General features: G+C 35.9%; 1 protein-coding gene across 1 annotated transcript; it reads left to right on the top strand.

The window, feature by feature from the left end:
* The first annotated feature begins 14865 nt into the window (after positions 1-14865).
* On the top strand, positions 14866-16506 carry LOC116207416 (beta-1,3-galactosyltransferase 6-like). The gene has a single exon (XM_031540340.1). It carries the CDS (start codon positions 14941-14943, stop codon positions 15838-15840), a length of 900 nt encoding a protein of 299 aa, XP_031396200.1. The 5' UTR covers positions 14866-14940; the 3' UTR covers positions 15841-16506.
* Positions 16507-17557: the final 1051 nt, after the last annotated feature.

Here is a 17557-nt window from a genome sequence, read left to right as displayed (position 1 = left end):
TTTCTGTAAAGGATTAATTTCCAATTGATAGATTAATTGTACAATTTATAAACGAACTAAAATTTATAAGTACAAAGTTCAATATATTATTGAACTATTGCAATACAAATCTCATATTGTTTTAAATTTATATTTGAAAATTTATCACAGTAAAAATAACTATATTATATACAATAAATTAATTATTTTATAAGCATAAAACTACAATTATTTCTACGTCGGATTCGCATAAATTTTACTTGAATTAATTTATGCAGGCACTTTTGCCCTCAACTTGGAAATTTTATTTTTAAATATTTAGTTTCCGAATAATAGGTTAAAGGTACAATCAATAAACAGACTAAAACTTATAAGTACCAAGTTCAATATATTATTAGAATATTGTAATAAAGATCTCCTATCATTTTAAATTTATTATGAAAAATTTATTACAGCAAATAAAATTTATATTATATATAACAAATTAATTATTTGTGAGCATAATCTACAATATTATATCCACTTTGGATCTTGCATAGTTTACAAAAACTGTTTTATTCAAAGTGAAACTATAATTATATTTGAAAAATATAAAAATTTTCCATCAGGAAAAAGATAATTATAATCACATCTAAAGCAAAAATTTCAACAAATCTTTCTAAAAAAATTACCCTGCAACGCATGGTGAAAGAAAACTAGTATATATTGAAAGTTATATATCATGTAATAGATAGAGTTAGAAAGGTAAATATTTATTGATATAAGCTTAGGAAAGTCAATATTTATGCAATAAATAGGATTAGAAATGAAAATGTTTATGAATATATGGCTAGAAAATCAATATATAAATATATTTTCTTCTATATCTAATATACATCAAATTCAATTTAAAAATAACAAAATTACAAAAAAAATTAATTGATTAATTTATCTAAGTATTTTTGCCCCAAATCTTGAAAATTTTACTTGTAAAAAAAATTAATTTCCAAGTGATATGTTAACTGTACAAACTATAAACGAACTAAAACTTATAAGTACAAAGTTCAATATATTATTAGATTATTGCAATACAAATCTCCTATGATTTTAAATTGATATTAAAATTTTTATTATAGCAAAAAAAATTATATTATATATTACAAATTAATCATATATGTTTATAAAATGACGACATAAGTACGTGTACTTTGGATCTCCATAGTTTATGAAAAATACTTTATTCAAAATGAAACTATAATTAATCTTGAAAACATAAAAATTCTCCATCGGGGAATAAAAGAATTATATTCTTTCATCTAGAGGCAAAAAGTCCAACAAATCTCTGTAGAAAAAATTACCCTTGCAACACACATATTAAAAAAAGACTAATATCTAATATACTTTGGATCTCCATTGTTTATGAAAAATACTTTATTCAAAATGAAACTATAATTAATTTTGAAAAACATGCAAATTCTCCATCAGGGAAAAAAAGAATTATGTTCTTTCATCTAAAGGCAAAAAGTCCTACAAATTTCTGTAGAAAAAATTACCCATGCAACAGACATATTAAAAAAAGACTAATATCTAATATACATAATGTAAAGTAGAATTTGTACATTTATTAAGCATTAAATGTAATAATATAAATAAATAATTTTATATTTTATAGAAAATTAATCAATTGTAGTTCTATTATCTACAAAATTATTCATAATAAAATATCTTGAAATTTTCATTTGCCAATTAAGTATAAGTTCTTGTTGTAGAATTTGACGTTGTAAAATATTTGAAAGAGATATTTATGCAGTTTTTTGTTTGTATTAATATTACAAAAATTGAAGTGTATATATAGTTTTTACTTTGATAATGCAATATTAAATAAATTCAAATATATTATAATTTATTTCATATGATCTTTTATTTTAAATATAAAAATTTGATTAAGTTATAATTTCAATAGTAAATTTACATATGGAAGATTCTTTGAATATTGACTGGAATTCTTATTGAAATTTTTGCGAGTATTTCTAAGTTTATAAATGTTATTGTAATATAAACATTGAGTAGAAGATATTAATTTCAGACAAACTCATTATTTATTTGCTTTTACTATTATACTAATTTAAAAATTATATAAAATAATTTATATGATGAGTGATTCGGTTATACAAGCATGTCTAATTTCCAATTGAATGTATTGGTGTTCCCTAAAGAAGCACTTGGTAGAAGAATGGAAAGCAATTATTTCATAGTTGTATTTTGCATATGTTAATTTTTGAGTAAATTACAAAAGAAACCCAAATTTTGTAAAATGTCTCAGTTTTGTCCTAAATTTTGTTTTGTAACAGAAAAAACCATAAGTTTTCTAAAATGTCTAAAAAATGACCTCCGTTATAACTTCCGTCAATTTTTGCCTACGTGTAACCTACGTGGACTATTAAAGGGACCCACCATCAACAACAAAAATTGACGAAAGTTATAACGGAGGTCATTTTTGAGACATTTTAGAAAATTTATGATTTTTTTTGTTACAAAACAAAATTTAAGACAAAATTGAGACTTTTTACAAAATTTGAGTTTTTTTTTGTAATTTGCCCTTAATTTTTTGATCTTAAATTATTGGTACCAGAATACAAAATTTACCCCCAAAAAATCCTTTTAATTATAATATTTTTAGGAAAAATTTTTGAATAGAATAAATATATCAAAAGTTCGCGCATTGCAACCTAATTGTTCTAATTCTTGACTTTAATATCCGAAACGAAACCAATTGATTATGGAAGGTTTTAATTGATTCTTGAGCCTATCTTGTACCTGGGTACATCCTTGAGAGATTCTTCGGTGATCCTACATCATCACATAGCGTGAGGAAATATCAATTAAATTGTAACAACAACTTCCTTTCTCCCGATTAAGGTTCCGCCGTTGGGAGGCTTGTGGAGAGGCCAAATCAACACCAGCAATGGCGGAATCGGCTTCACAACCAGCAACAAACGGTGTCCAGAGTCTTCCACAACCCATCTCTGGTGAGAAATTGGCTTCAAAAGGCCCATTAAACTGGAGAAAAGTTTTTCCCAAGGTAAACCAGAGCCTCGAGTTCTTTGAAGGAGTCGACTACTATAATGTGAAACCTCCGTCGAAGCTCCTGCAGATTGGAGTTGAACAATGGTGCTACACTCTTGTTGGTCGTTTCTTGGGCAAGGCCCCCCGAGTTTGGGAAGATTGTATTTGTTGTAAATGGGTTATGGGGTAAACAAGGGAAAGTGATGGTCAGCACCATGGGATCGTTGTTTATTTTTCAATTTCCAAATGAGGATGTCATGACTTGGGTTCTGGAAACAGGACCGTGGCATGTTGAATGCAATTTTCTAATTTTGCAAAGATGGAGTCCGGCTTTCACTGAAGAGGAACTGACCTTGAAGAAGATGCCAGTATGGGTCTAATTGCGGAGAATCCCTCTTCAGTACTTCCACCCTAAAGGCATCAGCTTTCTAGCGAGTGCGATTGGTAAGCCGCTCTACATGGATAGAGCTACTGCCTTACGCTCGAGACTGGACTATGCTAAAGTGTGTATAGAGGTTGAGGTTGAAAAGGAAATTCCGACTGTGTTGAATGTTGATATGGGTAATGAACATATAGTAGAGGTTCTTGTGGACACCCCGTGGATACCTGAGAAGTGTGACAAATGCAGGGTTTTTGGTCATAGTTGCAGCAGTCCACCTGTAGCCACACCAGCAGTATTCGACACCAGCTCCTGTGGCAACAGTTGAAGGGATGCCTGAACTGGATCAGACCGATGAATTGAAGGATGCTGGACGTGATGATCTGAACATTCCTGGCCCTGGAAAGGAAGGATGTGAACTGGAGGTTTACAACCCTGCAAAGGCTACTGCTTCCCCTGCACCAGAGAAGAAAGAAATGGCAGATGGGAGTGACTTACACAAGATAAACACTGCTACCCCTTCCCAAAGAGACCCCCTAAAGTCGAATGGTAAGCAAGTTGTACTAGAGGAAGTGGGGTCCCGTGATGATGCAATCAGCTCAGATGATGAACTAGAGGTATATACACGGCAGGGAGTTACAAGGCAGAAAAAAAAAAGCATTACGATGGAGGTGGCGAAAACAACCCAGAAAGCTCAAGGCAAAAGGAAACAGAGAACGGGTAAGGGAGGTAAACCCCCCAAATCTTTTTTATGATAATTACTTCCTGGAATGTTAGAGGGCTAAATAACCCTCTTAAACAGACAATGGTCCTTAAGTTTGCAAAGGACCATGATATAGGGATTTTTGCTCTTATCGAGACACGGGTAAAGGAAAACAATTGTTCAAAGATAGTGGACAAGTGGAAAGGCTGGTTTTTGGTGGAAAATTATTAGTATGCTGGCAATGGTAGGCCGTGGATTTTGGTTCGTTAGGACTTGCAAGTGCAATTTCTTAGCAAAACTAGCCAATATATCCATATGTTGGTAAATGTTCCTAAAGGAGTTGGTTGGGTTGCTTTGACTTTTGTTTATGCTTCAAATGACTTGTCGGAAAGAAGAGTGTTATGGCGCGATATATAGTCTTTAGCAGTGGGTATGATGTATAGCTGGATGTTGATGGGTGATTTCAACGCAGTTAAAGAAACAGAAGAGGTCAAAGCAGTTGGGAGGGAGATAGTCATCGATCAAAGTATGAGGGAATTTGCAGACTTCATTACCTCATCGGAGCTTAAGGATCACCCCTATTCCGGCTGCTATTTCACATAGAGCAATAAAAGGCAGGAGGGTTCCAAGCTAGGAAGATTGACGAAGTGTTGGTCAATGACATATGGTTTCAACAGGATATTACCTCAACAGTGGAATTTCTTCCTCCCGGAATCTCTGATCATAGTCCTGTCATATTGAGATTCAGTGCCAAAGAGAATGCAGGGCCCAAGCCTTTTAAGTTTTTTCATTTTTAAACTGAACATCCAGAGTACCTGAAACTTGTGGAACGTGTTTGGTTGGAGGTTCAGGAAGGTAACCCTATGGCAGTGCTTTACAAGAAGTTGAGGAATCTTAAGAGGCAGCTGAAAGATTTCAATAGATCTAACTTTGGGGATGTACATGCAAAAGTTGCTGACTTGCAAACTCAGCTTGCCCAGATCCAAACTGCAATCCTTGAAAGTGATTGTGTGCAATCTGAAATTATGACAAAGGAGACTGCTTTACGGGTTGAGCTATTAGAAGCCATGGACAAGGAGGAGAAGCTACTGAAACAAAAGTCAAGGGTGGCTTGGTTGAAAGCAGGGGACCAGGACACATCCTTCTTTCATAAGGCGGTGAAGATAAGAAATGCAAGAACCTCCATGAGAGTACTTTACACTAATTCAGGTACCAAGCTGGAAGAAATGCAAGAAATAAAAGCGGAAGCAGTCAAATTTTATCAGGGTCTTTTGGGGGGTAAGTACGACAGTGTAGCGGGCATCTTTGCGGCGCAAATTTCTTCTATTCTCAAAAAGAAGATCTCTCATGCCCAATATCAATTGCTTGGGTCTCCTATCACTGAAGAGGAGATTAAATCAGCCCTGTTCTCAATGGGAAATGATAAGTCACCTGATCCAGATGGTTTCACGGTATATTTTTACAAGCATGCTTGGACAATTGTCCTTGAAGATTTCGTTGCTGCTATACAACATTATTTCTCCACAGATGAACTACACAGAGAGGTGAACTCTACAATAATAGCACTAGTCCCTAAGAATGAGAAAGTTGATCGCATGAAAGACTTCCGCTCTATCTCATGCTGCAATGTGGTATATAAATGCATAACCAAGGTGATCGCCAACATATTGAAAGGGGTTCTTCCTGATATTATAAGCTTGAACTAGACAGCTTTTGTGCAGGGCAGGAGAATATCTGATAATGTCTTGCTTGCTCATGAGCTAGTGAGAAACTACCATAGACAAGGAATAACTCCCTGATGTGCTATCAAAATTGATTTGATGAAAGCGTTTGATTCCTTCAATTGGGATTTCATTCTTCACTGCCTGGAGGCCATGGGAATCCCTCTCACTTTTCTTAGATGGATCAAGGGATGTATTACCTCTCATTATTTTTCAATGGCCATTAATGGCTCCTTAGCTGGTTACTTTGCAGGCCAAAGGGGACTGCGACAAGGAGACCCCCTATTGCCCTATCTGTTTGTTATTGCCATGGTGGTCTTCTCAAAGCTTTTGGACACTACTGCAGACGGGGCAGAATCGGCTTCCATCCACGATGTAAGTCTATCAAGCTGACCCATCTTTGCTTCGCTGATGATCTATTTTTGTTCATAAATGGGTCCAAAGAGTCTCTTGTTGCCATTCTGGACGTGTTGAACACCTTCTACAATTGGTCTGGGCTCAAGCTGAATCTTGAAAAAATTGAAATTTTCATGGGAGGCATTAATGAGGAAGGCATCTCTATACTGGTGAACAGCTCTGGCTTTGAGAAAGGTACTCTTCCAGTGCGATACCTGGGGCTCCCTCTTGTCTCTGGAAAGCTGTCCTCAAAGAACTGTGAGGCTCTTACTGAGAGAATCCTAAAGCGAATCAGGAGCTGGTCTGTGAAGCACCTGTCCTACGCGGGTCGGGTACAGTTGATCAATTCTGTACTCTTCAGCATGGCCAACTACTGGTGTACCCACTTCATTCTTCCCAAGAAAGTCGTCAAACTGGTGCAGCAGCAGTGCAAATCCTTCCTCTAGAAAGGCCTTGAGCAGCATACAAGTGGAGCAAAGGTCAGTTGGGAAACTATATGTCTCCCAAAGTCTGACGGATGACTCGACATCAAGGATCTAACTCTGTGGAATAAGGTATGCGCATTAAAAAACCTTTGGTCTCTCCTCGTGCATTCGGGGTCTCTTTGGGTTGCTTGGGCTACTAAATATCTAATCAAAAGCCGAAGTATGTGGTCTTTAAAGATACCTGGTGATTGTTCTTGGAACTGGAGAAAACTATTGCAGCTGAGGACTTTGATGTCTCCCTATATCTGTTATCGTGTTGGCTCCGACGCGAATGTGTCCATTTGGTATGACACGTGGTTACCGATCGGATCTTTGATTGATTACTGCACTAAGGGGTTCCAGTGCTTTCCGTCGCTCAAAGAACACACAACAGTTAGTTCGATTCTAGTTTATGGCTGCTGGCATTGGCCTAGAAGCTCAGACCCGCAAGTTGCTCTAATCCATGATCTCGCAGCAGCAATCCGACCCTCCAACCATGATAGGGTCACATGGACGGCTCACAAATTTGAGTAATTTTCTATTGCAAATGCATGGAAATGCTTAAGACCTAGGGGTCTAAAGATGGAATGGAGGAATGCAATCTGGTTTGAGGGGCAGTTCCCTCGATCCTCTTTCATTAGCTAGCTTTGTGTACATAATAGATTGAGTACAAAAGACAGGCTTCTAAGTTGGAGAATCTCAATTGCTGCAGCCGAATGTGAATTTTGTAGTTTGGAGTTGGAGACCTGAGATCACCTCTTTTTTGAATTCCCGATCACCCAAGGGATTTGGAGAAGTTTATTGGCCCGGGTTGGATTTAACAAACCCAATGTCGACTGAAATACGAAACTCTGCTGGGTCTCCTCTCTCCGTGGAAAGAAGCTTGACGTTATATGCCTCAAACTTCTTTGGACTCACTACATTTATTGCATCTGGAGAGAGAGGAACGCCAGGATCTACCGGAAGCAAGTCTCATCCCCAACAGTTATTATACGAAGGATTCTCTCGGATGTGCAAGCGAAGCTATCCATACTTCCCCGATTCTCATGCAAAATAGTACACTCTATCATTGTGAGGCATATGTTTTACCATTTTGATACTGCACTTAGCTGACTTGGGGGTAGTTTTTTGGGTAGTTTCAGTTATTTCTGCTATGTATAGGGGTAAATGGTACTAGTTTCTGATGTAAATTCATTTTGTTATCAATGAAGTTTCACCATTTACCAAAAAAAAATTGCAACAAACAAAATAATGAGTGCTAATCACTTGATTAATTGTGATAAGTATTTTTAATTGAAACAATCTTATGGTTCTTTCTTACCACATCATTGTGAGGTAGGATCATTTAATATTTTCTCCGCTTGAAATTTCCTTTATGTATATTTAGAAACAAATTGTCCCTCAGTTGATATATAAAACAAATTTTAGGAACTTTGACAAAAGTTAAATCCCCTTTATGTAGGTCCCATGGTAGATGTCAAATATATATGTCTTGAGGGAAAAAATAGATTAACATAAATCTTTATCTTAATGGTAGAACAACAAAATCTATATATAACTAAAAGGGTGAATGACCCAAAAAAGCATGAACTTTATCCCCATTTTCAATTTTGGCACGAACTTTGATTTTCTTCTCATATTAAACATCTATACCATTTTTTTTTTATCTATTTTGCTCACGTGGCGGAAAACGATGCCTACGTGGTGAACAGTGTCACAACACGTTAGCAAAAATAACAAACAATAGAGAAAGGCTTTGATAGGAGAAAGGGTAGGGGACTCGTCCGTCTATCGTCCACTGCCCCCCGATTGGGGTCACCCATGACTCCAATTAAAGTGGTGGTGGCTGGAGTTAGAATCAGGAGAGCTCCTAATTTGAGGATTCTCCCGATTCCAACGAGTGGAGTCTTGACTTAGGCTATCCCATCCCCCATCGCCCCCACCCTGATTGGGGTCGCTAGCACCCTTTGGGCCCACTGACAACCCTAATCGAGGGAGGGGAGCGGGACAGTGGCTAGCAGTGGTCGACTGGAGACCGTCACCCTTTCTCCAATCAAAGAATTTCCCTGTTTTTTTTTTATATTTGTATTTTTTTTGTTTGTTGACGTGTCGTGATAATGTTCGCCACGTAAGCATCGTTTTTTCGCCACGTCAGCAAAATGGACGGAAAATGGCACAGATACTTAATGTAACAAGAAAATCAAAGTTTGTGCATTTTTTTACCAAAAAATAAACTTCGTACCAACATTGAAAAGGAGGACAATATTAATGTTTTTTTGGATCATTAATCCTAATTAAAATTTATTTGGGAGCATAATAAATGAGATTGAATACATAGTAAATGCTTCAAAGAAAATTTAAAAAATATGAAAAAAGAAAATAAAAAATAAAGCTAATAATTAAAATTTTTAATAAATGCAATCAATATATCTAAATTTCCTACTCACTATATAATAATTCCAAGAAAATAAAAAGAATATGGAAAAAAATGAAGAATAATTAAAAACATTTAATAAATGCAATTGAATGTACCTAAATTTCTTACTAAATACAATTAAGAGAAAAATTTGATGTAATTCTTAATTATATAAAAGCGACAATTGTATATAGATAATTAAATTAACGTGATATTACAAAAATTGAGCCTAGCTCATAGAAATTAATATAAAAATTTTGATATTCTTGCGAAAATTAATGAAGTATATATATAATTTATTATAAAAACCAAACATATATATACGAGCATATTGAAAAGTACTGAAATTTGATGTGTTAAAAATAAGAATAATGAATAATAGAAATGATTACCTTTTAATAAATTCTAAAACAATAAGAAATATATATAAAAAATAGAGTTAATATACATATATATAATGTCTCATTATATAGAATAATATCAATCCTTACCACGAAGGAAGATTATATAAGTTGAAAAAATAATATTATATAGAATAATAACACTCTTTATCCAAAAGGAAGATTCCTTAAATTTGAAAAATAATATAAAATAATAAAAATATATAAAATAATATAATTATATATAACATAAACTAAAATTGTGAAAGAAATTAAATAAATTTACAAGACATAATAATAATGTCAATTATAAAATTACAATTGAATTATTCAAAAGAATTCATACAACTTTATTTAAAATTATTTTTGAAAATTGATTGTTCATAACTTTTATATTCAATAATAATAATATTAATAAATAAATTAATATGTTAAATTGTGATAATTAATAAATATATGAATACAAATAGGTACAATACACGGGATTGAATTCTAATTAGTCATTATAGTGACTTAAGCAATTAAAACGATATTTCCCAAGAAAAAGAAGTCCAAAGGAGAAGACCTGTGTCCGGCAATAATCTGACGATGGCCCTGCAATTCTTCGTTTGCTTTCCAAAAAGGAGCCCGAAGAGATTTGACTCTTTGACTTAGTCTTTTTTTTTTTCCTTTTGTATTAAATGGGTGCTTTTTTTTTTTCGTTCAATTATTATAAGACTGTAGGAGAATGCTTTGGAACATTGATTCAGAACAGTAAAAGCAAAAAGTTGGCCTTACCGATATTCAATTATTCCTTTCAAATGCATGCTTTCCTCTCATTTAAGTTAGTATGTTGACACCATTAGATTTGCCAAAAGATTTCAACACTACTCCCAAAAACCCAGATATGATTAATGTACGGAATTCTGGCTTGTTAAACCCCAAAAATAAAAAAGGGCTAGTGACCAGATATATTATTGATTTTGTTCGTTTTCTCAGACATAACACTTACTATTTTCTTTTGATAAATAAATACATGGACTATCATTTTATGACCAAATTTAGCATTCATTAGTTTTTCATTACTTTTGCTGATATGATACACGTATGAGCTGACATGGCACCGGAAAATTCAAAAAGATGAAATAAAACAAGTAAAACTAAGAAGGAAATATAAATCAATCCAAAGAATAAAATTAAGATTAAAAAAAATGAAATAAGAGATAAATTAGAAAATTCGGAAGTAGTCGAGTAATTTCATCCCCTCCTACGGCATGGTCGCTGCCGACCCTCAGTCTAGCCCTCAACTCACCTCCAAGGGCCCCATGAAATCCCCTGAGAAGCTTGGACCCCTCGCCCATGCCTCGTCGTTCCGATACAGTCTTTGTTGCAAAACGCTGCATTAATTAGACCCATAATATGTGTGTGTGTATATATATATATAGGGGTCATCCATGGCAGTTCACCCTTGTATATCCTTAGCTTCATCTATGGCTGGCTAATTATGATAGAATAAGCTTGGATACCGGAGATCAACTACAACCTTGAGGAGCATATTTGTCTAATTCGTCGAGCTAACATGAAAGCCGATCATGCACCTTTTCCTTCAGTATTGATCGTTCTTTCACTCAAAGGGCCTCAATTGAGAACAAAATTCTTAAGCACACATGGATTTAGCACAGCAGGGCGGTGGAGGACCAAGATAATCAGATCTGGGAAGCATCGTAATTTCCGTTTTTTAGGTTTGGATTGTTTTTTCAAGAATTGAAGGAATCGGAAAATTAGATCTATTTCCCCACACTGCTATTTTTAAGTTTTCAGAAATATTCTTTACATATGAGAATTATTCATCTCATGTGCTTTCTAATCTAAAGTAAGAAAAGGAAAAGGAACTAGATTGCGGTTGATCGGCCATTAATCGTTGATGGCCAGCCAACCAATGCCAAGTCGTGCCCTAACAGATGAGGTCGTTTCGTTTTATCCATGATTTGAGGCCCAACCCAAATGAGCCTTCAGTCGACATTGATCGCCCAGACCTCTCGAGTCTAGCCTCATATTGGTGATTTTAGCCTTATAGCCATCATATATCATCAATACCTAGATTAGCCTATTTAATATCTTATTTTATACTTTTATTTAAGCAAATACCCGATTTTGTTACTTCCACATAATTTCTATATGATGTGATTAAAAAGTCGAAAATATCCCTTAATATTCTTAGTCTAATGCAATTTAAAATTAAAGGGAGGAGTTAAATATAATGTAATTCACTTAGCATAATTCCTCTCGCTATCTTTCCACTCACGAGTCAACCTCTCTTTTGTTGCTTTCTTCTCTCAACCTCCCTATCTCACGTTTATCGCATTATTTTTGTTTCTTTTTTCAAATTCTATCTCCAATTCTTACTTACTCTTAATTTTTTTTATTTCATTGCCAAAATAATCCATCCATAAGCATACTAGAAAAAAATATTATAGCTGGAACAGACATGCATGATTAGATCCCGATATGCACGGATAAATTTCTAGTGATATTTTAATTTCGATTTCCTCTGCAATGTCTGAGTATGATCAAGACCAGGGGCGGAGCCAGCATACCAAAGGGGGGCAATTGGCCCCTGAATTTTAATGTTGCGTTTGGTTTCATAATAGAATTTTAAAATCAGATTTTGATTTTGAAAAAAAAGTGGTATAAATGGGACCCATCCTTTGACTTTGTATGAGTTAGTTGTTTTGTTGTGGAAAAAAGTGGTATAAATGGGATTCACTCTTTGATTTTGTAAGAGTTATTTTGTTTTGTAGTGAGTAGAGTTAAGTTAGAATTGTGATTTTAAAATAATACTCACAAACCAAACAATGCCATTTTTTAAAATTTTACCTCAAAAATATATTTATTGTAACATTTTGTCCCCCTGAACTTTGAATTTTTAAAATTTTACCCTAAAATTATATTTATTATAATATTTTTACCCCCGTCGATAAAAATCCTGATTTCGCCCCTGATCAAGACAGTCATGATTAGACAACAAATATAACCCCGACCAAAAACCTTTGAGGTTAAAAGGTTCATGCTAACTTCCTCGGCCTCTAAAGTCAAAATACTCGAGCTATTTTGTTCGACTTCCAATGATAAAAAAAAAAGGTCTCAAACTAACTGTTATTTCTTCATCTCTAGTTAAGACACTATGCTAAGGTTGATTTTTCACTGAAAAAACTATATCTATCATTGTTAGGCCAACTAGCCCACATCATAATGAAACTCGATTGAATGCTCAACACTCAAATAATAGAGTTGCGGAAGACGAGTATTTCGCTGTTCAACATATACACTCATTTTCAGAGGAAGTATAAAAAATATTGAAATCAAATAGTATCGCATATATATGGTCATTAAGGTAGTTGATGCTTCAAGAACATAAGTTATAATTCAATAAATTGTTTAGGGTTTGTATTGTTCTGGGTGTAGATTTTTTTCGGTTGCACCTTATTATCCAGAAGCCCATTAAGTCTCGACTAATTTAATTTGAGTAGAGTTGGCCTACTAAAGAATAAAGGTCTCGTGGCATGGATTTTTTCTATTTACAAGAGTTGAACTTGAGACATCGATTAAAGAAAAAAAGTGTAAAACTACTCAAATCAACTCATGTTGGTATAGGTTTTAGGTCTTTATCTTGTAACATTTAGTTTATCACCACTAGAAAAATGGATATCATCCATGTGTGGACCCGAATCTCGTCTTGTCAAGGCCAGCATGCGTGTCGTGTCGCACGACTTGGGATTATCCACATTCCCCGGGGATGCGAATGGACATGCTTGAATAGGAATCGCCATTACCTCTTTACACTTGAAGATTGAGGGCTGGTGGTTGCTCGGGTCTAGGGGTAAGGAATACAACTAATTTGCTAAGGCATATGGTCTTACGGAACCAATTATTCCAAGCTCGAAGGTTCTTTTACGTGCTGACCTAAATCCTGAACGTCCTGTCGGTACTCTAGTTTGTCTAAGGTTTGTCATTTTTAGTTTGTTTACCGTGTTTGATAAAGTTTTGCTCGTCTTGTTTGGTTTGACACTGTAAATTAGTTGAGAAGTGATTGAATTGGACTAAGAGCTCGAGATAGGGGTAAACCATTGTGTCAAGGTTTCGGCCCACCGTCCTCACATCACGAGTCGCCGGGCCATGATGGTCGGTTCCCCACATGGGCCAAAACTGAGAAACGTAAGCTTTACTCATTCCTAGACACGTAGACCGACTCGACTGGTTCAACACTCAGACCGTTTCCTCACCGACCGAGATCATTATATGAATAAATATACAAATAAATTCCGTGCACTGTACTCTTAATATAATACAAATATATCAATGGGATCCTAGTCGATTTGTGTTAAGCTTGAGTTATGTTTACTAGCTTGTACGAAACATGTGATGAGTCTTCCATGTAATATTAACAGATCTACCTCCACTCTCATGCATGCAAAGTCTTAATTAAACTAAACAATTACTCCCTCTCTCTCCCTCCCTCCCTCTCTCTATCTCTTCACGTGTAAAACATTTCGATGGCCCCGATGAATCAAGAAAAGCATGAAAAAATTTATTGGTGATATTGATGGCCACATTCGCCCAATAAATGCTCAGGAAAAGAGCATGTCGACTAACTGAGGAAAAATTGTGCATATAAATACACCCCTGACTGCTAATTAATACATATTGAAACTTTTTTTTCACCCAAAAAAGAAAAAAGGAAAAAAAATTGAATCCTTTTCAAAGTTTCGAAATTTGATTTCTCATATATCAGTGTCGAGTGACAGTTCAATTCCGAGGTGCGGAAAATTTTAAACGGCCATTTTCTACAACAATGGGGCACGGAACATTCAATAGAAATAATTCGTAATATAAATTAATTGCCCGCAATTCATACACGTTAAACAAATCCATTCACTCACTCGGTGTAATTTTATTGGTGCACTGCTTCCTCCTGCTATGCGATGAGATAAAGTCATCAAAATTTTTTCATTTTTACTATAGACACAATAATATCTCTTTTTAGTCTTTTTCAATTGATTGTCCATTTCTTGTTATTAAAAAGGTTTTATTATCGAGAGAAATGTCGTCTGCAATGACATTACTCTCAACTTTAGACTAAGAGGTGCTTGATTCGATTCTTATCAGTAGGACTTCCCCTGTCCCTATAACATTTTTCCTCACCAGTTTATCTCTTTTTAGTCTCATTTGTAATTAAAAAAAAAGTTTTGTAATTCACAAGAATGATGTGATTTTCTTTGAAGGTGGATTGTGTGTATACAAATAATTTAACCGAAGTGTCAGTTGGTTGTTTTTCCTGATAATTATTGAAAATTTCTAACTCAAACCTGCCCAATAAAATATAAATATCTCAATCTTGAAAATCAAATTGTTTAATTTCCTGTGGCAGTACTCTTCCTGAGTTCTAATTGCTACAAAACACAACTGTTAGGTCCAACAATGCATCCAAGGTGCCTAATTCTTATTTCTTTCAACTCTCTTGCCCTCTTCCTCACCTTCTTCATCTCCTTCATCCTCTTCACGATCCGAATTAAATCACCATACCTAGCTGGGTCGGCATCCGAATGTAACATCAAACTTAACACGACATCTGACCAAGCCCATGCTCGATTCCGCCTCCTGATAGGTATCTTAATGCGCCCTGATAGTTATGATCGCCGCCACTTCCTTCGTCTCATTTATGGAATACAGTCCTCTCCATTGGCGGAAATTGACGTTAAGTTTGTCTTCTGCAACCTCACCAAACCTGAGCAGAAGACACTCGTGGCCTTAGAGATCTTACGTTTCAACGACATTATCATCCTTAACTGCACCGAAAACATGAACTCCGGGAAGACCTACACCTACTTCTCCTCACTCCCCCACATCCTCCCCAGGCACTATGATTACGTCATGAAGGCTGATGATGATGTCTTCCTCCGCATTGAGCCGTTAGCTGCCTCGCTGGAGCCCCTGTCTCGATGGGACTTGTACTATGGATTTGTGATCCCATGTCCAAGTATGAACCCTTACGTGGAATACATGTCAGGAATGGGTTTCGTATTGTCATGGGACATCATCGAGTGGATAGGGAAATCGGAGATTCCGATGAATGATCAACACGGCCCAGAGGACAAGTTAGTGGGGAGGTGGTTGAATCTGGGAGGCAAGGCAAGGCACCGACACACAGAGAAGCCGGGTATGTACGACTACCCAGGAATGAATGGGAGGTGTTCACATGAGCTCATACCACAAACCGTGGCGGTTCATAGGCTTAAAAGATGGGACCAGTGGTTTCGCGTTCTTGAGTTCTTTAATGTTACCAAAGAGCTTAAGCACTCCAAACTTAACCATTTTTGAGATTTTGTTTCAATTAAGAGAAAAAAGCCCGAAAATTGGGAGAAAAAAAGCCCGAAGAAAAACTGTGGATCTCTCTTAGGTATTTGGTTGTGATGTTCGGAAAATGGGCGTGCCTGACATCCTCTTGAAGGGATGAGCATCTAATCTAGTTGACGAAGACACCTCTTCAAACTCCATGCTAGCATAACTTGCAAGAAGGGCAATATCGGTAGAGAATCTCATTTTCCCTCTCTGATGCTTAAAATGAGTATTGGTCGTAAGAATGAATGAATGAATCCCCTGAAAAGTTATATACCTGGAGTATTATATAATCTTATTATAACCGTTGACAGTTACCTGCGAAGGGGTTTGAATTTGAATTTGAAGAGCACTGTGTGGCTGTACCTGCTATTAGATTATGAGGTCATATATATTAGTTTTAGGTCAGGTCTTTTATTGGCTTGATTTAGGGGCCCTTGTCTCTAGGCCCATCATTTGCCCTCAAGCCCGAGCTTTCAGTGAAAGCGCGAGGTTCAATTACCATCCTTCAAATTTTGATTCGTTGTCTTTCATGTGTTGCGTCGACATTACGGATATAGGGTGAGATTTTTGAATTTCTCGCGAGGTGGCGCTCGCTCGCGGTTGCCCCCTATGGGGTCTTAAATTGTTTCATTCTGCGAGACCTTAGCGCAATGGCGCCAGCTCGCCGATGCCCCTGGGGATCTTTGTCATACCTCTCATCGAGGTTTCTGCATTATTGATTTCATTATGTGGCAATAAACTGTAGAAGAAATGCCTCCAGGAAGCAGTCCATAATATCTAATTTTAGGAGACTACCTTTAACAAGAGATCTTTGATATCTAAGCTATAAAGATTGCCTCTAATGAGAGGTTTTTAAGCGTATGGTTTTAGAGATTGCCTTCAATAAGATCTTTGATATTGAAATTTCTTCAGAGATTGCCTATAGTGAGAGGTCTTTAATAACACTAAGTTTACAGATTGTCTCTAAAGAGAGGGCTTTGATATTTTAATTTCTTCTGAGATTGCCTGTAATGAGAGGTCTTTAATAACATTAGTTTTAGGGATTGCCTCTAATGAGAGGTCTTTGATATTTAATTTTCTTTTGAGATTGCCTCTATTGAGAGGTTTAATATTTAAAATTTCAAAGATTGCCTCTAACTAGAGGTCTTAATATCGTTGGTTTCAGAGATGGCCTCCAATAAGAGGTCTTTGATATTTCAATTTTAGAGATTGTCTCCAATAAGAGATCCTACGTTTTCCTCCTTGAGGTCGCTTACGTAGTTCTTGCTTAATTGAGTTTGCCTTCTTTGGGAAATCTTCATTTTTCTGCAAGATCACTAATCTCGGCCTTTGCTCATGATTGCATCCTTTCAGACGTCTTAATTTTTTTCCTTAGCCCCCTTTGGGAGTTCTTTGCTTTCCCTGCCTCCATTGGGAAGTCTTTGTTTTGGGTTGTCTACTCCCGGGAAGATCGCTTAAATGGTATTGTCTCAAATGGGAAATCACTTAATGGTAATGCCTCTAGTAGGAGGTCTTGTTCTGTTGGGTCTTCGGTAGGAGATCACTTATTAATGGTAACCGCTTTCAATGGGAAGTCTCGTATTGTTGTGTCTCCTATGGGAGATTACTTAATGGTAACCGCCTCCAAGGGAAGGTCTTGCTTCATGGTGTCTCCAATGGAAGATCACTTAATGATAATCGCCTCCAATGGGAGGTC

This window comes from Punica granatum, chromosome 5 (assembly GCF_007655135.1).
Source record: "Punica granatum isolate Tunisia-2019 chromosome 5, ASM765513v2, whole genome shotgun sequence".
Taxonomy (NCBI): Eukaryota; Viridiplantae; Streptophyta; class Magnoliopsida; order Myrtales; family Lythraceae; genus Punica; species Punica granatum.
Note: the sequence above shows the minus strand (reverse complement) of the source record. Positions and strands in the feature narration are given on the sequence as shown.

Coding starts and splice junctions, on each gene's coding strand:
- LOC116207416 (XM_031540340.1), top strand. CDS start 14,941: ATGCATCCAAGGTGCCTAATTCTTATTTCTTTCAACTCTCTTGCCCTC.